At 37.9% G+C, this 23,782-nt stretch overlaps 1 protein-coding gene across 1 annotated transcript in view; it reads left to right on the top strand.

Annotated features, from left to right (window-relative positions):
- PDLIM4 (PDZ and LIM domain 4) overlaps positions 1–23,782 on the top strand; it is a 72,457-nt gene that overhangs the window by 24,796 nt on the left and 23,879 nt on the right. The window contains exon 3 of the mRNA XM_032212113.1: positions 9,204–9,288. Within this exon, the coding sequence (XP_032068004.1) occupies positions 9,204–9,288 (85 nt within the window). The remainder of the gene's footprint in view (positions 1–9,203; positions 9,289–23,782) is intronic.

Here is a 23,782-nt window from a genome sequence, read left to right as displayed (position 1 = left end):
TTCTAATACTTATATAAATACATTATAGTTTAAGACGATTTCCTTCTGAAGAATCTGGCTATTTCATGGTATGAACCTGACTTTGTGGTAATTAAAACTTGGAGTCTTATTTCCTGTAATGTTTCATATAGATAAAAACATGAAATTACTGAACAAGGTTATTTAGAATTTCATCAGGTTTGCCCCCACTAGCCATTAAATACAAGTAAGATGCATATTTGTTTTCTTCATTTAAAATATTTTTTCATGTCTTTTAATTGTCCTTTAGCATTATTTCTGTCTAAGCTGTGCTTGTCATTTGTTCTTAGGGATACACAGTTTTGTTTAAATGCTTCATTTTATTCTAATTTATTTTATTTATATTATATTTGTAGTCTGTTATTTGGTTAAGAGGTTTTTCCCTAAGTCATCCACCTGCCATCTAATTAACCTATAAATAGTTTCATTGTGGTTGTGTTTACATGAATCTCCAGAGAAAGGGTCCTAAATTCATATAGCCTAGCCAGAAGATTGCATTAGAAATTTTGTTAGAACCCAGTATACATTTGATTATATGAATCTACTTGGCCATTTTTATTAATATAAAATCATTTTCTAAAAACATCTACAACATGTACAAAATGCAAAAACTTAGCATATTAGGCAAGTGAAAACAGTGATTAAGTATCTATAGATGGGGCATGGGATCGGTCCTTCCTTCATGGACACATAATTGGTTGTTGTTTTTAATTGTCTATGGAATTCCGCATTTCATGCCCTTCCAGGTTCAATTCTGAAGGAGAATTCCCAGGAGAAAACAAAGTGAATATAAGAGTGTGTGAGCAGAGCACCAAAATATACAGAAAAAATAAATTGGAATTGCTGAACAGTATAAACTGCTGCCACAGGGAGCACTGGGAGAACATGAAAATCATACCATACAAAACATCAGATGTCAATAAGTATAAGAAGAAGATCCAAGACACAATAGAATGGAACTAACAGGTTCCCCAAACATTGGAACAAAGAATGAGGTTGAAACCTGGAAGAAATTCCTTAGGTAATTAAGGAAAAAGTCTTCATGGTGGGCTAATCATGATTTATTTAAGATAAATTATGATTTAGACTTATATTGGAGGAGAAAGAACTGAACTTCTAAAATAGCAACTAAATATTTTAAAAATCAACAGCTCTTCCAATCAGAAAACATACATCAGTGGTGGGTTACGACTGGTATGCACCGGTACGGGCATACCAGTACCTGCCGGGAGCACCGGGTACCGTTCCAGTACGGTTCGCCCACCACCGTCTTTACCTGTATTTGAACTCTTCAGGGCTTCCACGCACACGCATGGAGCATACAGCACCTGCGCAACGCTCCACCAAGCAACTGGAGCGTCGCGGAGGTATTGCGTTGTGTTTCAGATGGTAAGTACGCATGTGCGAGCTGCATGCGTTCATGTGGTGGACACTGGGCCCCATTGTACCATAGCAATTGCAACAGGATCCGGAACCCACCACTGACCTACATGTTTATTTTATACAATAAGCATAGTGATTATATTAACAATTCTATTGTTCTTTTAAAGCCTTGACCAGATAAAACATCTGGATGATATAGTTATTGTATTTCTTCACTCAGCCCTAAGCAAATCTTTGAATTGCAAATAAAGATGTCTGGCCAATAAAAGTAGTCACTGCTTATACCCGATGCAGACTTATTTGTTACTGAAAATGAGTCATCCTTTTAGCAAAGTATTGTTTTCAAAAGAAAAGGGAAAGTAGCTCCATCAGAAATTATTTATTGTGATCTATATAGATCATTCCTTTAGGAATTCTTCCAGAAACGTTAATGTGTTTTCTTTATGTTGCTATCAGTACAACTTGTATGAACAAACATTTCACAGCTTATTGACTTAATGTTGTTTTCTTAAGCACTGTTATATTATACTTTTTCCGTGATTGGAAGAATGATTACTAAAGGATTACTAATAAAGGGTCCCCCCCTCAGTCCCATTGAATATAATAGTTGTCCTTAAATGAAGTAGTTTCTAATAGTTCAGAAACAAACTGTATGAATCATTTTTTCATTATTTTAAAATACCATATAATTGAGAAAACTCCAATGATTTCCAATTAATTTAAGATATAGTCACGAAAGAATTGGAAATGAGAACAATCTCATTGAAATACTTTTTCCGTTGAACAAAGTGTATTCCATATGAATGTAATTATTAATTTAGATCAGCTGCACATGCAAAGGCCCATCTGGCATTTATTGCAACAGCTTAATTATCTCTTGAGATTTTTAGTAAATGTATGTCTAGCTTTTAACTTTAGATTCATACTGTGTGGTGACGTGCGGTGAAGCTTCTGGCTGGTGAGGCAAAAAGAAAGAAAGCGACTCCCCCCCCCGCCCGCCCGCCCCAGGCTGGCGTGAGAGCCGCGGTCTTCCAGCCAGTAGCCTCAGGAGGAAACGGCGAAGAGGGGTGGGGGTGTTCCAAGAAGCCCCCTTCCCTTTTGGCACTCCGCAAGGCCTGCGGAGCTCTGGGAGAAAGCGACGGGAGCGGAATGCTGTCCTCTATTGCCGGAAAGTCCGGTGAGGGAAGCGGGGCTCGTCGAGACTCGCTTGCAGCCGTCTTCTCTGGAGCGGAGGGGAGGGGCGATAGAAGCAGAGCGGATCGCAGCGGCTCTTCTCAAGCAAACTCTCTCTCAAATTGAGAGAGAGTTTGTTTGAGTGAAGTTAAGAAAGAAACACACACACACACAAACACACAGAGACAATAAAAACAAATGACAATTACTTAAATTACAAATAAATTGAATTCCCCCCTGCCCCCTCCCTCTGACCAACATACCTTCCAGCTACGCCAAAATTCCAGATTCGGTCTAGCTAGGCTCCAGGGCCAGGCAGGCTAGGATAGTGGCTCCTAGAGCCACTACGTGCCCTCTGCAGGAAGAGGCCCAAGAACTATGGGCCTCATTTGTATACTAATTTTTTGCTTTTTAACCCTTGGTTAACCCTTAAAAGGAAAAAAACCCTTATGCAAAGGAGGCCCCGAGTTCTCTGGCCCCCTCCTATACTTAAACACTATGTACACTTCAAATCACTGTGAGTTGAAGTCTGGTAGCAACTAGCTTGGCCTTAATTATTTTAGAAAAAATCTTTAAAATTCCTTCCTTTTCATGAGGAGACTGGTGAGGCCCCGCCTCCCCTGCCTCTAGTGCGTGCACGTCCCTGTACTGCACATCCCAAACATATAAAGATAGTTCATCTTTCTTTACAATCTGCTTTAGTAATTCCTATAGATTTGAGTCACTGTGTTTTTGCACACATGCATTCCTATCAATGAAGGATGAGACTGCTTTCCTGTTTGTGTCCTTGACATGTTCTTCTTTGTTTGCCCCATTTATTTTACATCAGACAGAACGGAGGCCAAAGAAGCGGAACCAAAATCTGACTTGAACAAATCACTTTCACTATTTTTATGCCTTGAGATTAAGGGGGGAAAAACAAGGGCGGGGAAGAGACTTCTGTGGGCCAAATGGAATAACTCGGTTGTTTATGATTTTGTTTCTCTTTATATCTGCTGAGTGAATCCTCCTGGAATTTGGTGCTGCTCATTCTTTGCCAAATAAGGTTCCACGGAGACCCAACTGTAGCTGTGTGATTAATGATCACGTCAAGAACGTCTTTTAATGAACCTCTTTCATCTTCTGGCAATTGTTTTTCCATACACCACAATACAAATGAATTATTACCAATGCATTGTAAAAAAAAAGAGTTTAAATTATGCAAAAATCATATTGTGAAAGCTGAAAAGCATTAGAAATTGATACAATATTGCTATTTCTTTTAAAAGAAGGGTTTGAGCTCTGGAAAAGATAGTAGCATTATTATCATCGGAAGCTTGAAAAAAAGATGGCGCTGTTTTAAAAGTGGCTTTATTACATTGTCTCATATCAGAGCCAGAGAAAATTTTCTGAATTTTTCAAAATATGCACAACCTCATATTTATTTATTTTATTTTATTTTTTATTTAGTTTGTTGAACATGTACAAGATAACAGGTATAAGTATAACAATGGAAATGAACAAGGAAATGAGTACAAATAAATGGGGACAGTAGGACAGGACGGTAAGCAAGCTGGTGTGCTTATGCACGCCCTCTTTACGGACCTCTTAGGAATGGGGTGAGGTCCACGGTACACAATTTAAGGTTGTTAGGGGATGTAATAATGGAGTCAGGCATTGAGCGCATTCCAGGCATTGACCACTCTGTTGCTGAAGTTGTATTTTCTGCAATCAAGTTTTCTTAGTTCTTTGTTTAACTAAGGGTTGCAAACTAAGGGTTTGCAAAGACACATAGAAAAAAAATTAAAAGTTTAAACGACAATGCTGATACATTTTTTAGAAAAGTTAGATGAAGTGACTGCACAACAGAGGGGATTTTAACTTATACATAGTTGAGATCCACAATGAATATTCTGGAGGAAAATCTGAAGCACCAGATTCAACTGGACAATTGAGACACCAGACCAGAAAAGCCTTATTTCTGCTCACTATCAGACCATAAAGGCTAGATAACCAAGAAAAGAGCTTTTGGATTATTAAAAACCAATCCTACAATATCTCTCTCAAATGAATGACTTTTATTATTTTACTAACCATGGTGTTATACATTGGATTTGGAGCAGAATGGCATTTGATACAATTCCTTAGATTTGTTTGGTCAAGTGCTTGAAAACGAACCAGGAACCAGCATAGCTATCCTGAAGCTGCGGTTCTTTATGCTTGGTCTTAATTAGAAAAATTTAAAGCCAGTCCTTCCATGATATATTATTAGAAAAAGGTTTAATTCAGGCCTGACTACTTCTGCTCTAGAGGACCTACAAATGGCATACTAAAATTCACATAAAACATGTAAAATCATGAGCTTCCTAGGTAAATTTTGAAAAAAAAACACCTATTTCTTTAAAAAAAAGGTTTCCAGATTTTTATAGCCTGTGGGTCTCCAAAGAAGCGATTACTTAAATGATTAATAATGTATAGAGGAACATAATATATGAATGCTGTGATTTGTTATTTGGAGAATTATATGGAATGCGTGTTGTATATAGGCACAGGGGAAAGTCAAGAGCCAATTCCATTTCATGGTAGTTTAAAACCACAATGTTTTATTTAGGTAGTTTGTTTCCAGCACATTTGGATATAATAAAGCATTTCTGATAGTGATGCCATATGTATACATGTGTGTTGTTGTATGCAGCATATTGGTACACATGAAAATCATTATTCATAATTTTCTCAAATTTCCAGATTAAGTCATAGGTTAAAAAAGAACAAGTATAATATTAATTACATCATTTTCCTCTGGAAAGTCCTTGAGGAAACACTGCATCTCTGATTTCAATACACAAGTTAGATCCATAATAAATATTAACAACCATCAACTTTTATATTCAGGAGCCACTATTGGGAGGTGGGTAGGGCGAGGAAGAATGTTTGCTGCCAACAGATTAACTGGAATTTCATTTCATTACTTGTTTAGAGAAACAATTTCAGGTTTGTAGGAATTTTCCTGTACATATGCTAAAAAAGGTTTGTAAATAACTATTTGTTTGGTTGTCTATAGCAACTAAGAACTCTGTCAAGTGAAGAGAGAAGGAAAGTTTATAGCGGTGATTATAAAGGAATTGTATACTAACATAAACTGAGCAAGATCTAGATTAGTACCATATGTGAAATCTAGCACAACATAGAAACTGACTGATACTATAATGTTAAAACACCATCCGAAGGTATCTTGAGAACATAAATAGGATGTATATTCTATTTAACGTATGTTTAAATATGTATTCTGTTTTCAGAATGGGTTGTTAGTTATAGTGGTCAACTACATTCTTTACCACCTATAATTTATATTTTCCTTCTTTAAAGTAAGCATAATTATATGACAAACTTTAATTACAATATATAGAATAAAAATAGGTCAAATCAGTAAAATATTATATAAATTCAATCCTAAAATAATGCAACAGTAGTTATGGAAAGGCTGACAATAGTTCGTGAAATGCCCAGGAAAACAGTTAAAGCTTTAATCACTGACAAGCAGATACTACATGCCAGATCATCTCCCTTAGGAATAACATAGTACTTGAAAAGGTCACTTGTGGAGAAGCAACATGTTGCATTTAACCATGGAATAATAATACTCAAAATCATCTGAAAATAATCACTTCAGAGTCCAGAGAGACATTTTTTTTGATAGGACCCATGGTATTTTCTTCAAAACCAGTTAATATCACTACAACACATTATGCTCATAAACTATTCTTTGGGTACATCTAACCTAAAGCTAAATTTCATGGATTTATAATAATCAAAGTTCAAGGGGACACCTGCTGCAGGATTTTTGTCTACATAAAGGATACACAAAAATCCAAGAAAGTGCCCTGGATAATTTTACTATATTGGGTTTACAAAAGAGGCTTGTTAAAGCTTTGAAGAACATTGTGAGGAGATGAAATAAAAATGAAAACTAAATCAAGTTCTAGGACATTATTTGAAGGAACTAAAAATAAAAATTGTTAAAAGTAAAAGGAAGCGATATAAAGTTGGTTCATTTGATCAAGGATAAAATAGATATATTGCTAGTTGTAGTTATCCTTAATGGATTTTTGCTAATCAGGATGAGGTTTTAAGTATTTGTCAGAAATAAGAGATGGGTTGTGAGAAGAAGAGATCATTTGTTGTATTTTTAGAGAAAGTTATGTTGCTAAAATTGTTTATACTTGTGATAAAAAGCGGAAAGTCTGGTGCATCTCTGAGCAAACTGGCAGTAGCAGCAGCCAGAACCCATCCCTTAGTAGCTTGTATAATTAATTGACTCTTTAAAAACACAATGCTTTCTTGTTTCATTTAGACAAGAAAAAAAAACCCTAGGTAAAAACTTCCTAGATTAAAACCCTTACATGCTGTAAACAGCTCGTGTGTCATTAATGCCAACAGTTCACTTAAACTTCAGTGTTTAACAGATCAGGAATTAAATATAAACAAAGATTCTCAGCTGCATTTGTTAACTATTACCTTGTAGGAACAAGAAGCTTTATATTTTCTAAAGTGGCATGTGCAGCCTAAAATGAAAAATAGAAACACCAAAAGTGAGTTACTTTATGAAATCTTATTTATGTTGTTTTGATGAGATAGCAGTTGACTACTTTTGCTAATATATTGATGTCCACAAAGATTTATTTGTGACAAAATAGCAAGCTAAGGCATTAAATTAAAGGCCAAGGATGAAGATAGGATACTAGTAGTTTGGTACTCATACTATTTCCTTATTTCTGCCTCCACCCACTGCCAAATATTAATTTTCTCTCAGTAGTTAAAGCAAATCAGATTTCTTAACCACGGTTTGCAAATATGTTTGAAATCCTTACCATGAGTGTAATGGCTAAGTTAAACATGGAAAGATGCAAAGGGACAATATTTTAACTAATGGATAGTTAAGCTAGACAATTTTTAAAGGAATATAACTTTTTTTTTCTTTCTCCAAAATGAATGGCTAAAGGCTATAAAATGCTATTATTACAGTTTTTTTAAAAAAAATCAAGCAAATGAAATGAATTGCAAATCATGTTTTGATGTTAGAAAGGGTGGTTGTGAAACAGCTCCAGAAAATGCTGGAGGAAGTGGAGTATTTGGACCTTTTTCAGTTGGAATTTAGATCTATCTATGGGCCTGAAATGGCATTGATTGCAACTGTAAATAACACGTGGCAGGAGAAGGATGGAAGTGGTGCATCCACTTTTGCTTTTCTCGCCTTCTTGGCAGAGTTTTGATAACATCAATAATGGTATCCCTCTGGATCCGCTTTAATGAGTGGGAGTGAGTGGTACTTTGTTGTGCTGGTTCTCTTCCTTCATCCAGGGCAGTCAGTGTTGATAGTAGGGAGTGGTCCAGCCTGCAGCCACTCCTTTGCAGAATTCTGCAGGGCTTGGTACTTGCTCAGCTCCTATTTAACATCTCCATGAAGCCACTTTGTGAAGACATTCAGAGGCGTGCCAATGGTATCCATCTCCACCTCTGACTGCCCATGTGATGTGGAAATTCTGTTTAGTGTCTAGAGTCTATGGAGGTTTGGATGAGAAACAACAGGCTTCAACCCTAGCAAGACTAAGTGGTCTTGGGTATTAGGGCATCCTGGTTCTAGGGACTTTTCATCTTTAATTTTGAAGATGACTGTACTATTTCAAACAGAATTGGTGTGCAATCTGGGGGATCTCCTGGATTTAAAGAACAAGTGGCTGTGTAACCAGGCCTTTGTACAGTTTCACGTTGTTTGCCACATTTGCCCATTCCTAGAGCAGGAAATCTGCTCACAATCATTCATGCATCAGTCACCTCCCAAATAGATTACTGCCATGCATTTTACTGGGGCAGTCAGTGAAGCATTCAGAAGCTGTGTGTGGTAAAAATGCAGCAACATGGACAATAACATGTACTCCTTGATCAGCACATGCTACAGTTCTGCTCTGCAGAATTGTTGGTGTGCTTCTGGGTTCAATTGAAGGTGCTGATAGTTACCAATAAAGCCCTCCATGGGATGAAGCCAGATTATGTGAGGAACCACCACTCCCTCTCCATTCTAATAGGTCTGGCACATGACACATACTCTGAGTCAGATCCATTAGGGAATGCAGTCTAGCAGAGGCTTTTGTCATGGTGCCTTCTCTTTGGAACATCTCTCCCCCACTCCCGGCCCAAAGATTTGATTGCTTCTGAGCCTGCTGGCCTTTTGTAAAACCTTAAAAAAATAGTTGTGTCACCAAGCTTGGATCTGTGGTAGAACCCATGAAATGTTTACATTGATTTGCTGGTGGCTTTTTTCTTTTTTTTAACCTCAGATGCTGATTATGAATGTATTGTTTTAGGACTTTAGGAGCGTATTGTGTATTATTAGGACCTTAATGGTGTTTTTAACTGTTGCTCAGTCATGAATTTGAAATGGACACCATATAAATTGATTGATTGAATGGATGACTAGATGGATGGATTTTACTTATCAGTATGAAAAGAATATAATAGGAAAGGAAAAAATAAGTAAATGATGTTTTTGATTCATCCAGGTTTCTGGATTCTTGGAAATGTATAAAATTATATTCAAGTTTACTAACATTTTACAGTACATTGTACATATAATTCTTAATTTTCCATTACAGGACTGAAGGCAAGGTTTGGTCACCTAATACTTCAGAAGATGGAAAAGCACAAGCTTATCGTGTCAGTGTAGAACCTGAACTACAGGTATGTGATCTTTACATAATTTAAATCACTTTTTAAAAATTCATAAAAATAGGAAATACATGTTCCTCAATATAGTTCAACATTAAATGGATCCTTAGGACATCAGAAAAATATGTTGCTTTCTGGATCTGCTATATATTTAAGTAGGCAAAATCCTTTACAGTTTTATTTTATTTATGTTCATTGCCATTCCATGATCTATTTGAAATAACCTACAGAGATTTATAGCAAAAACTACCATGTTTTTCGGAGTATAAGACACACTGGGGTATAACACACACCCAGGTTTTGAAGAGGCAATTTTTTTTAAAAAAGTAAGTAGGTAGAGGGATAGAGAGGGAGAGAAAAATACAGTAGGTAGGTGGGGAGAGAGAGAGTGAGTAGTTAGATAGGTAGGTAGATAAAGGCTAGAGGGAGAGAGAGAGAAATACAGTAGGGAGGGAGGGAGAGAGAGTATGTAGATAGGTAGGTAGAGGGATAGAGAGAGAGAGAGAGAGAGAAAGAGAGAGAGAGAAAGAGAGAGAGAAATACAGTAGCTAGGTAGGAGGGAAGGAGAGAGTAAGTAGGTTGGTAATTCATGTGCTGGAGAAGGAAATAGCTGACAACCTGTAGCACCTAAAACTTTGTTTCTGCTGGGACAGCACTTGATCAATGTAATTCTCATCAACCACTTTAACTAAACAGCTTTCCGAAAGGGCAGGGGGAGTTTTTGCACTCTGCAAACTCCCCCCAAACAGCCTGTTTTTCACGAAAATGGCTCCGTTTTTTTAAAAGGCATGAATAGCTTGGGGGGGGGGGGGCTTGCAAGTGCTCCAGGAGGGGCAAAACGAGCACAAAACGGGCCTTTTTTGTCAAAAAAAATTGCATGCATAGCCTTATGGAGGCTTATAGAGTGCTGCTGGGGGCTGAGGGGGCAAAAGAACGGTCCATTGTTTGGTCATTTCTGCCCTCCCAGGAGTTCTCTGAAAGCCTTCATAAGGCTATGCACAGCCATTTTGGTGAAGGGGTGGGGCTTCAGGAGGCAAAAAAGGTTGTATTCGATGTATAAGACGCACCCAGATTTTCAGCCTCTTTTTAGAGGAAAAAAGATGCATCTTATACTCTGAAAAATACGGTAACTTAAGTAATAAGTAAGGAGGAGTATCAGGTAGATCTAGTAGTAAAGGAATTTCTTTGGTTTCTTTTCTAGTTTTCAAAAAAAAGTTTGTTCATTTGCTTGGAATCGGAGTCTTGTTTTAGTATCCTTTAGATATACTTCCAGAGTATTTTTAGATTCAACTGTAATGTCTAAATGTCTGTTTGGATAGTGTGGTATGTTGATGTTTATAAAAAATTGATCTTTACATTTCATGCTGTCCATATATGGGCTAGGTAACTGATCACACTTTCACTAATCTTTCATAGCAGTAGCCCACAGAGAGACTGCATACAGTCGCAACAGTCTGTAAAACCCACTTGTTCTGGTGAAGTATATTTCCCATTCAAAATCAGTTGTATCTGACTTTGTATGAAAATTAAAATGCTAGAGAATATATTTCCTAGTTAGCATAATGTAAAAAAAAAAAGCCAACACAACATAGATACAGCAGCCAAATCAGTAAATGAGCAAGTAAAGGATATTTTTTCATTAGTATCCTACTCTTGGTGCTCTGGGAGAGAAAGCTGCTTTGCCACCAATATCCTTAGCTAACAGGAGAGATTTTCTACCAGTTTAAATTCCATCTGTCAACTTCTTGAAATGGATTATATATACTTCTGATTTAGCTTGTGCTAAATCAGAAGTATATATAATTGGTCATTAAAATACATTCATGATTGCCCATGGACTAAAATTCTAAAATGAAATGTTGACATTCTGGAACATCTGTGGTGATATGATTTAGACAATTGACATAGTTTCAATGCTTTTCTCACAGATCGTGATTTCTTGAGTTGCTTAAAGCAGTAAAGTACTGAGATATAACAGAAGAAAACTTGGAATGCATAGTCACACATGCTATACATTTTAGAATCTATATAATAGTAGATGACACTGAAGAAGCTGTTCCCTGCCACTATTGCATCAACACAATATGAGAGCAATTGTAAAGATGCTGTTGTGTGCCAGGCTTCAAAATAATAAGATAGACTTTTTCAAAAGATTGCAAAAGTTGCTGATGAAAATAGCAAAAATTTGCAAAGTCCTAATGCAGTACTTATTACAAGAGCCAGTAGTTCGATCCTGACCGGCTCAAGGTTGACTCAGCCTTCCATCTTTCTGAGATCAGTGAAATGAGGACTCAGATTGTTGGGGGCAAAATGCTGACTCTGTAATCTGCTTAGGGACTGCTGTAAAGCATTGTGAAGCAGTATATAAGTCTAAGTGCTATTGCTATTGCTACTCTCTGAGAATCAGACACAACTGAAAAAGAGATATAAAACCAAGTACTTTCAGAATTGGGATCCACCATTTCTTATAATAAGAACAAGATAGTGAAAGGCTATTTTTTTTGTAAGAACCTGCCCATCATCTGCCATCTTTTCCATGCAGGTCAACTCCAGTTAAGAGGCATATAATTTAACACTATTCTGAATTATTTTATCATAAAATAATTCTCACGAATATTATTTCCTTGAGTATTCTGTTTGTTGGAAAGGCAAGGTAAAGATATTGTTACATAAAGTAGATATATGAATTAACATTATTTCAATCCTTATCTGAAATAGAATCTTCTATAGGGCAAATATAGTGTGCATATCCTTAATCTGGGTTTATTGGAGAAGCATGGTGATGTTGTCTGTATTTTTCCCCATTTCTTGGCTGTGTTTGCCTAATTAATCAGCTGTGGCAATTTATTCTAAAAACTGTTTCCAAAAGATGTTGATGTTTTCCAAAACTGTCTATATGAAAGGACAGTCTATTGGAAACAAATGCATGAATTCTTACTGCCAAATATATTTCTGAGGGAGAATGCACATTAGTTTTGTTTCTTTGCTATTTATTTTTAAAATGGAAATTAACTGTGTGACGGATAGTGGGCCAAAAATAATGCCTGCCTATGTCACAAAATTTATTCCTGCTATAGCCGTAGTCTTTATAATAATTGATATAGACCAATAGAAGTATTCCTCAGATTGTGAGAGCAATTGAAAGAACCTTGACTAAACAGATCCAGCTGGTACTTGGATGGGAAAACAGGGACTGGAATTGGAAAATGAAAACAAAAATCCTAAAAGGCAAACCACTTTTACATTTTTACAACAAAGCAGGAATCAGGTTCAACTCAAAGGAGACTTATTTCACAAATCACTGGTATATTTGCAGTCATCAGTTAGAATAGATTTATACCTGCTTTTTTTTACATGTCAGGCAAATTAAAAGTTTGGTAGATTCTGAAGAGTAACTTTCATAATTTATTATTTTACTATTTGCAGATTAGACGAAGTGGTTGGAAAGTTGCTGTTATTTATTGCTTGCTGTAATTAACTTGCAGTCGTTATAGGCTGTTGAAGCATGTGTTTCTTTGGTTTTGAGCAGACATTAAATTAAAATAACTATAGGACTTAAAATATTTCTGTGGAGTTTTTAAGAGGCAACATTTCTTATCACCTATTGGTTTTGCATGCAGGATAAACAAACACAGTATATACCAGTGGTGGGTTTCAAATTTTTTAAAAACCTATTCTGTAAGTGTGGCCTGTTTTGTGGGAGTGGCTCAGTGGTCATGTGACTGGGTAGGAATGGCTTGGCGGTCATGTGACTGGGTGGGAGTGGCTTGGCAGTCATGTGATCGGGTGAGCATTACTAGGTGGATAAGATCATGTGATTGGGTGGGCATGGCCAACTCAATGTCACTCACATGGAGGGGCACCTGGCCTGGCTTCTCCTAGTCCCTCTCCTCCCAGACAGTCCTTGCCTCATCTTGCATGTTATGGTGGGAGGGGAAGCATTTTCAAAGTCATCTTCCCCTTTATACTAGCCAATAAGATAAGATTTTGCTGTCAGAAGACCACCTGCTGTTCATTTCCAAATATTATTTATCACAATTCTCTTGGTAAGACTGAGTGGAGAGATTTATAAAGAATAACAGTGTTGGAAGGGACCTTGGAGGTTTTCTAGTCCAACCCCTGCGGAAGCATGAGATGAGACCCTATACTATTAAGGACAAATTTCTTCTTAAAAACCTCCAAGGTCCCCTTCCAACTCTGTTAAGGTATACCCACAATTTCTGAAGGCATCCCATTTCTCTAATTGTTCTGTCAAGAAATTTCTCATTTCTAGGTTGGATCTGTTTGATAAGTTTCCATCTCATAGATCCATCTCATAGTTATTTCCAGTTGAGCCAGGCATCACCTATTCCAGTGATGGGCAACCTTTTTGGCGTGGTGTGTCAAAAATCGGCAAAAAATTGAGCATAACTCGCGTTGTATGTCACTTCGACAAAAACATAATTTTGCGCAATTTATAGTTTAAACTACAAAAATGTATAATTGCAATATATAATTGTATTTAATAAACCAAAAACAAATTATTTAACATACCTGCTTAGTAACTTCTTTGTTCATCAGTCGATTTCGTATGTTGCCCTTGATATTATTGAACTTGTTTGGGGTGCCGTGAACCAGGGCTGTGGAGTCGGCTGCTTCCAGCTCCATGTCCTCATCAACATGCCGCTCCAGCCCGCCCCTGCTATGAATATTCCTAGTGACGCGAGGGCGAAGAATATGAATATTCATAGCAGGGGCGGGCCGGAGCGGCATGTTGATGAGGACATGGAGCTGGAAGCAGCAGACTCCACAGCCCTGCCGTGAACTGAGATAAGTGTGGTGCGGTCGTAACCGACAGTCCCAGGAGTAGACTCTCTGTGCCGGCCTGACTGGAGAGAGGCGCGCACTGTTCCCGCGCTCCTCTCCTGCGGGTCCTCCCTCGCTGCGCTGATGACATGTGTGCGCACGGCACGCACGCTTTACCAGCAGCCCCTGCGCTCAGAAAGGGGCGGCGGCGATACAGTAAGTGAGTGTGGGCGGGGGAGATCACACGTCCCGCCCCCCCCGTTCCTCCAGCACAGATTCTTTCATCCTCGGCGGCTGTGCTGGAGCCGAGGATGAATCGCATGAAATCCTGTGCGTGTCACCCCAAATGGCTACGCGTGTCAGCACTGACACGCGTGTCATAGGTTCGCCATCACTGACCTATTCTATACACTTTTTCTTGCCTGTGCAAAATCTTACTTTACTCTTCATTAAATTGCATTTTTGGTGAGAAATGATGTTCTACAGTGGTATTCAGTTTACTACAATGATTTTTGCAAACTGCATTAAAGCTTGAAGAATACACCTCTGCTTATACTAATAAAGATTATTCTTTTTCAACATTAAAGTATACAGTCCATCAAGTATTTCCAATCCTACAATTGAAAACACATTATAAAGGCCTTTAGCACCTTTAATGGATGTTTTATCATTCTTTCTCTTCTCCTGTAATTAAATATTTCTGCTTTATTTTTTTTCCTTAGGCCTTATTTCAAAATTCTCACAAATCCTTCACAAAGAACCAGTTCTAATTTAACTGGAATACAAAACAATCTTTCTGGTCTCAAATTCCCTGACTCACACACACCCTCTTAGCTCCTCAACACTTCTCAGTGTTATGTACAGAAATGTGCTTCTCTTTTATTACTCATTTTCAAATTTACAGGCCAGCCAGCTGGTTTGAGGGAAAGAAGCAGCTTCTCCTTCCTCATGCACAAGCCTGATAGAGGACAACTGCCCCTTCTCCTTTCTCCCCCACCCCTCTCTTGTTCACTGCAGCGTCTGGAAAAATGCATGGGTGGGGATAGGCACCCCAGCAGCCTTTTGGGGAACACACACACACACAGCCATCTCGAAGGTCCGCTGATGGGTGCCTTAAAGAAAACAGACCCAGGAATTGTTCCCCGGATGGATCTTCCTTTCTTAAGCAATTTAAGGGCATTGCCACTGTCTTGCAGACTTCCTTTCCTCCTTTTTCTTTTCTTTTTCCTGGCAATCTATTGTGGACAGACAAGATGGATGGGGGCCCAACTTCAACCATTTTTTTTTTTTAAAAAAAGAGGGTGCAACCCGCTCCAAAAAGAGCCTTCTGTTGGTTTTCCCTCCAGGGAGGGGAGCAAAGGAAGATGATGGATGGAATCCCCTACGGTTCTCCTCTGCTTTGCTCATCACCCCGTCCGCGCATACCTCTTTGGGGTGCTGGGCTTTTTGGACCCCTTTCCTCCTTTTCCCCCTCCCAACATCTGCTCTGAGGGCAATTATGGCTAAAAGCAAAAGGTCTTTGGAAGCTGAGGCTGCCCCTCTCCCTCCCTTTTACAGAAATGCCTCTTGCTGCACAATTGCTCCATCTTTTCTGGATTTCAGTTTCTCTTGTCGGATTATCTTCTCCTGCCCCCCTTCCTCCCCCTTGCACAGTCTCAGTTGCTGCTTGGAGTGGGGGAGATTTCTGGTTTTGCAGGGCTGAGAGGAAAAGGGGAAGGGGGAACAGGCCCTCCAAGGCTGCCCACCCCTTGGCATTTTTGCAACCAAATTCTCCCCCCCCCCAAACAGAGGACCCCTCCACCTGAATATTGCAGGGCAGGGCAGGCTGGCCCTATAACTGGGCAACTGTGGGGAGAGAGGAAAAAAGTTGGGATTCTCTGTGCTGTAGTCCTTAACCTTGAATGGCAGAGAGAAGCCAAACTTTTTCCCCTTCATTCACAGAGGAACTGCTGCTCCCTTTATGCTCACCAGGGAGACACCCAGTGCAGGTGAACCGCGCAATGGCTCCAAGCGGATGGGAGCTCCACGAGCTCGGGTGCAGCCGGACCGGAGCACTTTCTCTCCTCAAAAAAGTCTTCACAGAGGAGCTCTGGCAGCCTGCCTGTCCCTTTCAGGTACTTCAACCCCCGGGAGGGAGGGGGTCAGGGGGAGCATAAAGGGAGCAGCAGCTCCTCTGTGAATGGAGGGGAAAAAGTTCAGCTTCTCTCTGCCATTCAAGGTTAAGTGCTGCAGCACGGAGAATCCCAACTTTTTCCCTGTCCTTTTCCTCTCCCCCCACAGGTGGAGGAGTCCTCTGTTTGGGAGGGGGAGAATTTGGTTGCAAAAATGCCAAGGTGTGGGCAGCCTTGGAGGGCCTGTTCCTCTTTCCCCTTTTCCTCTCAGCCCTGCAAAACCAGAAATCTCCCCGCCCTCCAAGCAGCAACTGAGACTGTGCAGTGGGGAGGAGTGGGGGTCAGGAGAAGATAATCTGACAAGAGAAGCTGAAATCCAGGAAAGACGGAACAATTGTGCAGCAGGAGGAGTTTCTGCAAAAGGAAGGGGGAGGGGGCAGCCACAGCTTCCAAAGACCTTTTGCTTTCAGGCAGGGATGTTGTCCGGCACTCACTTCACTTACCGCTTGCCACTGATGCTCTTTCGGCCTGCTGGCTGCAGCCCCACTGGCTGGGCGGGCAAAGGAAGTGGGTGGGCGGGGCAAGCATGGTGTGGACATGCGGGGTGGGAGAGAGAGAGCAGCGACCGGGCAGGCAGGGGAAGTTGGGGGGGAGGCCTCACAATTCCAGTACGGGGCCTTCGGAGGACCTGGTACGCAAATGCACACTGGATTTGTGGATCCAGTTCACGCGTACTGGACCATACCCCCTGAAACCCACCTCTGGGTATCTTTTATGTAAATTGTTGTCTTGTGAGACATGGTAGCCTACAAATGGATTGTAAAGCATGTTGTGACTAGTATAATTTAATCTCAACATACTACTAAAACCTTCTTATCTGTTTATAACTTTCAAATAGCCAAAATAGGGCTTCATGGGGCAACAATATTTGAATTGAGATATGTCAAAACTTGAACCTAAAGAATGCACACATAATTTAGGGTCTGTTACATCCATGGAGTTGAAATTTCAAGAATCTTACCAGTTGTTTTTGTAAAATATTGGGCATTGCAGCAGCACCACAATCATGTGATTATGATGTCTGCTGTTCTCTAACAGCTTCCACAAGCAAAATCAATAGGGAAGCCAGCAAGAAATTACATTCCCATTGCTTTTGTGCCCACCCATGGCCATTCTATTTATCTCTTTAAGTAAGAAAATATTGACAAAAGAAGAACTCAATGGGTCATAGGTTGTCTAGTGCTTTTTTCAAGTTTAGGAAATTTAGATTATATAGAAAGAGGTCGCAACTAAACTTGATGGATTAGAAATAGCTCTCATGTGTTACTGACTGACCCCCTGGTGTCTACAAATTATAGATTCCCAGATTATGGTGAGCCACCAGGATGCCTATTGTTATAGAGAAGAGAGTCAGAAAGTGTCCAATCAAGGAACTGTCAAGAAGAAAACAGCACCTCTACTAACATGGACAGGGCAAGGCATTGTATATAAACAGAGATAAAACCCGACATTGAAGATATTATATGATCTGATAATAAAATGTGTGCAGGAAAACCACCAAACTCAGAGAGCCCTCCAAATCTCCACAGTTGAGTCCTGAGCTACACATATTCTATTGATTCTAATATTTATCTTGCAGTTACAATAATAATAATGATTGTGTAAAGAAAATGTTCTAAATATTTTAAAGTGGTAAATAAGGGCAATTATTAATTTGAAAGCATATAAGGTCTTATAGGAAAGGAGAGTGAAATGTTCATCACTCCTATACATAGCATATAATAATCTTCAGGTCATTGAAAAAGAGAAGTTAATATAAATTATCTTAGATTTTTTCTCTTATAGACTTTTAGTCAAAACATAACCATAAGGCGCCTATGAAAGAATGGGATATTTGCTTTCTTTTTATATTCTTTTACTCAGGATTCCTTTTGTGATTTCTCTTCATTTATCTTGGCCCAATCTCACTAATCCATTCACTCACTCCATTCATTCACTCACTCCATTCATTCACTCACTTACTTCATTCATTCATTCATTCATTCATTCATTCATTCAGCATATCAAAATCTAGACCATCAGTATGGGAAGTTGGCACATCCCAACTAGCCTCATTTAACAATTCCAGAGAAATCTTATCATTTGTCTAAGTAATTTGTCTCTACTGATGAACTGCTTGAAATAGCTGCCCTGTACTCATTTATTTGTGTTTTCACTATGCTGATAAAATCCCGTATTATTTATTCTGACCATTAAGCAATGGCAACAAAATACACCTACAACATTATGACTGTGAAAGCCAGTTTGGTGTCATGGTTAAGGCATCAGGCGAATCACCAGGAGCCCATGAGTTTTAGCCCTGCCTTAGGCACAAAGACCGCTGGGTGGCCTTGGGCAAGTTATTCTCTTTCAGCCCAAGAATGTCAAACCACTTCTAAAATCTTACACAAGAGAACTTCATGGACTAGTTCAGGCAATCAGCAGTTATCAAGACTGATTGATTACGGCTAAAAAGGCAGCCAAAGGCAGCTAAAAAAGGGAAACTTATCATATCTCCGTTGCAAAAATCCAAGCAGTCAGAAGAGGGCAAGAAATACTGGAAATTCTAACTTTTTGCTGCCCACTAATGGTAATTTGGATGTAGCCAGTGTTTTATTTTGTAGCCTGATAGTTTGACTGGTAGATAAAGAATGTATCCTTTTTGCAGCTTTGATTTTATCTCACTCTGCCACAAGGAAAGCTGGTTATGAATAAACTAATTTGAAGCCAGTGATTTAACAAAGTAACAAAGGTTTTCGCTGGCTGGACACTTCTAGTCTTTAGAATATTTATTGGACAATTAGAGCATGAGGGAGAGACTGACAAAGCTAGAAACAGGAAATAACAGACCTGAACAGTGAAGAGAAAAGCTATGATAGGTTTTAGCTTGAGATAACTAAAACAATAGCTCCCTAGAAAACTAAGGAAGGGTCAGCAAGTTTTAAGAATCTGTTCTATTATGAACTGCCACAAGAATGGCAGTTTTTTTCACTTCCCTTCTCCCTTGCCCCAAAACCCACTCTCTAGCACTGCATCTAAGCTTTGTTTGAAAGGATTAGGTAATATAAACCGAAACTGTTCTAATAAAAAAAAAACTTCACTAAACTAATTGAATTTCAGTTGTTAAGCTTAATTTTTCCATGAAAAAGATAAAAATTAAACAAAAGTTATGGTATAAATAGTGAATCTTTATTGGAAGACACAGCAGCATTTGGTGCATAAAACCCACAGTTGAATTTAATGGAATGCATTAAAAACGTGAAAAAAAATTATTATGCTCTTGAGAAGAGAAAAAGATGAGAAAACACCCTGGCATAATTTTAGGTACAGGAACTATACACTTGTCTAGGGATGATTTAGTGGTGGAAAGATACAAAAACTTTGCAGCTACTGTACTGTTATTGAAATAAATCATGAATGGAATGAATCTGTACAATTTGTACAAATTATAGTTTTCCTTCCCTCCCTCCTTTCCGTTCCAATCACAATACCATTTTAGAGACAACTCATTCCAGGAGTTCAAATCACTAGCGGGGACATGTCATTTAAAATCCTCCTAGGTATTACTGTTGTTGCTCTATTCAGTAATGATAAAACACATTATATATGCTGCATGATGGGGCTTTCAAGACACTACACTAATGTGAGTTACCTAAATTACATGAAACTATTTACTAGAACATCTGAAACTAATGTCATTTCTTATATTAGTACCTCTATTTTATTATTTTATTATCTTTGAGGATTGTATCAATCCAATTGAAATTTGACAGAAATTGATAATTTCAGTAGTCAAAGTAAGCAATTGCCTCTCCCCTTCCCCCCCCATGACAGATACCTATAGATAGATAGCTTTCGTTTAGTTTTAGAAAGAGATATAGATGTGCTTAAATGGCCAATGTTATATTCCCAATTGCTAGTAAATTGTTGCCTATCATATTCCTATTCTTAATTTCATTTATGATTTACCTACATGGTCAAAGATCATGGGAAAAACAATCATGGTTCTGTTAACTATCTCACTCTCTCATTTCCACACCGTTACTTCCTGTAAATAAATCAAGTTTATCATTTTTAGCATGCTAGTAAAAGTCTGCTTGTAACTAAGCAACAATAGTTGGGTAAATAAATAATTCTGAAAACAATGTAATTTGTGGTTCCTCTTTGGAGAATATTCATGTCCAAAGAGAAACACCATCAATTATATTTTAAATGGCACTGAATCATTGGGAAAATATTTGTATGTATGGATGTTTGCCTATTAATACCAAAAGGCTCTCAGATGAAAAAAGCTGCTTTTATACAAGGTTGAACAGGCATCTGATTGCTATTATGAAGAGTAATAATAATAATAATTCAATTCATTCACCTATAGAGTAGTGAATCACATATAAAGTAGTATTTTAGTATTAAAAATAATATAAATAAATAAAGCAGCCATGAACAACCAACTATTTAAACATAAAAGTACAATGAAGCATGCATCTAATAGAAACATGAAAGATCAAGTACTTGATTCATGAGTATGAACAAATGGTTGTTTCCCCTTCCATTATAATAGTTTTCCTGGTTAGAATTGCCCATCCCACAACTATGTACCTGATTGGAGGAAGAAAACAGATACCTGAACAATAATTGCACTTATTGTCTTCTGGGGAGGGGATAGTTCCTTTGTAAAAAAAAAAAATTCATGACAAGATAATAAGTGACAAACACAATGAATGAATGAATGAATGAATGAATGAATGAATGAATGAATGAATGATTTTACAATATGAGAAACTATAAAATCTCTGCATGCAAATCACCTTTCTCCCCCTTTTCTTTTATATTTAGTGTAAACACCTTACTAACAGAATTACATATTTATTCTTTTTTATATTAACTGGATTTCTTTTCTTTCAATATGAAATTAACAATCTCAATTGTGTGAGACTCTACTATTATTACTAAATAAGAAGCATTACACTTAGATGCAGAAAAGCATGCACTTCACAATTGTTACCTGGGATTATTCCGACAGGGCCCTAAATTTCTGCTCTTTAACTATTTTTTCTTTGAAATGGAATAAATCTAGTAGGGGGGAATTAACCACCTGGAACTATAAAAAGGCAAGAAAATATGATTATCAATGTAACCCCCTTGCTAGTGAATCTAATATTTCTAAAAGTAATTAATTTAAAATGTAAAAGTAATTTTCTTTTAACGAAAAGGAAATCCATTCATATATTCCCCGATCCCTTAAAATACTTCTGCAAAAAGTATTACATGGGTTACAGCATTCATTAAATATTATAACCACATAAGTCCTGTTAAACATAATTTTGGTTGCATCTGAACAATGTTTATAAGATGGTTCCATAAGATAGTAGAATAACATTATAGAGTTGTTCTCTAGTAAGAATCAGAGTATAGTGAAAATACATTGGGCATAAACTTGCTGCTAACAGAGCACCATTGTTTGCTCTGAAGAATGACTATTCTTTGTAAATGTTTCTTTTACTAGAGATGCATGAGTGAGTTGTCTGACAATTCTAAACAAAGAACAAAGTGCTGAGCAAAGGACAACGGAAAGAGCTGTTATAAGTAGTACAAAAAAAAACATTGGCTGATTATCAGGGGAAGAAAAGAATTACTACTTTATCAAAGAGAAGACATTGTCATGTACTCTTTCTATTTGATCTTGACCATAGATACAGAAATATGTTAGCATCTTCAGATGCATTTCAGAAGAAAAGGTTTCTATATCATTATTGAGAAAACTTTTATTACGTGCATCTGGAGTTGAAAGCAGTACAACTGGAGCTTTGACATGGGAACCGAAAATGAATTAATCCTTTTTAGTGATAAGAGCCCCATGTATTAAATGATATCTTTTGTTGGACCAAATAGTTTGGGTCAGAGCAACATCCTTCAAAAGAAAGGATTTGAGCAGTTTAAATGTGAACTTAAATAAACCCTGCAGACTGTTTTCTCATTGTTTGAAAGTGTGCCAACTTTCCTTCTTCAGCCACCCACAACTCTACATGAAAGAAGTTACTCCATGTTAAGACATTGCTTATGGAAGCTCACATCTGAAAAAGCACACCTTGGATCCAAAAAAAATTGAATACATTAAAACATGAGTCGGTACTATTAGTTTGTTTGGAAGAGTGTTTCCATGGTAATAGGCATTCCATTTGTCTTTGCCATTACATGATCATCTGTTTAGAATGTTAAATTATAGAGACAGCCTTATCAGGCAAATCCTGAAACAGGCTTCCCCAAATAGGTCAGATGAGATTAACCTTGGCAATATGAATTATGCAAAATGGAGAACATTCTTAAAAGTTATGAAACTTCTTGGTCCGCAGACCTGCATGGAAAGACATCATTTCCAGTATGCTAACAATTAATCACCAGATTCTCAAGTCTTCATCTGAGATTAAAAGATAAAATTTGCATGAAACAGGAAATAATATTGCAATAAGCATTAGGGTCACCCACACCTCTCTCTCCACCTATTCCTCTTGAGACAGAGGCATTCATTTCTGGCTTTAAAATAGACTACAATATCCCATCATATCCAACTGCAGTCTCTTTGCACATAAAATACCAAGCTATTGTGAATCAATTTACACATGCAAAATCAAAATCAAGTAAAGCAGTTTTGGAGAAGTTTTACTGTTTTGAAACTAATTAAAATGTTGTATGATTATTTTGATGATGACTTATTTTGGAACCACAAACAACTCATAGATTCCCTTGTTTAGAATTGTATGTAGCTTATAGCCAGAATCTGATACTTTCAGGGTTTCCTTGGTTTGCAAAAGGAAAGAAAGAAAAACACATTTGATATATAGGGTTGCTGGAGCTTATTTTCATAGTGGAAAATCATGACCAAAGTATTGTTGTTAGTTACGAAGTCGTATCCGACCCATCACAACCCCATGGACAACGTTCCTCCAGGCCTTCCTGTCCTCTACCATCCCCCAGAGTTCATTTAAGCTCATTGCTGACTGCTTCAGTGACTCCATCCAGCCACCTCATTCTCTGTCATCTTGTTCTTCTTTTGCCGTCAATCTTTTCCAGCATTGCGCTCTTCTCCAGTGTGTCCAAAGTACACTTGCTGCTAAAATTTTAGGTTTCAGCCGTAGAATTTTCCTGTGCAGAAGAATTTTAAACAAAATGATCATAGTGAGAGAAGTAGAACTAACATTATGAACTAGCATTAAGTATGAAAAATTGTTCGGTATAGTTTATTATTTATTACAATTATTCAAGAAACAAAATTTATGTTTCGTCAGTAGGGAACTCTGGGAAAGCTGTGGGTGAGTTTTCAAAGTTCCATGAAAGTGTGATGATGGAGAAATAGTTAGAAATGTTTCATGAAAGTAGAGACAGCAATTTCTGTATTGTTGTTTTTAAATTATATGAATGTCCAAAATATCACTGATTTGTCACACATACTTCATGCTGGAACACTTTGCATGTTTTCCCACTTCATATTTGCCTGGCTTGTAATTTCACAATTATGACAAATACATATGCTAAATTATCCTTATCATTAAAGGAGAATATTTGTCACTCAG

This window comes from Thamnophis elegans, chromosome 2 (assembly GCF_009769535.1).
Source record: "Thamnophis elegans isolate rThaEle1 chromosome 2, rThaEle1.pri, whole genome shotgun sequence".
Lineage (NCBI taxonomy): Eukaryota > Metazoa > Chordata > Lepidosauria > Squamata > Colubridae > Thamnophis > Thamnophis elegans.
This window is presented reverse-complemented; position numbering and strand designations above follow the sequence as displayed.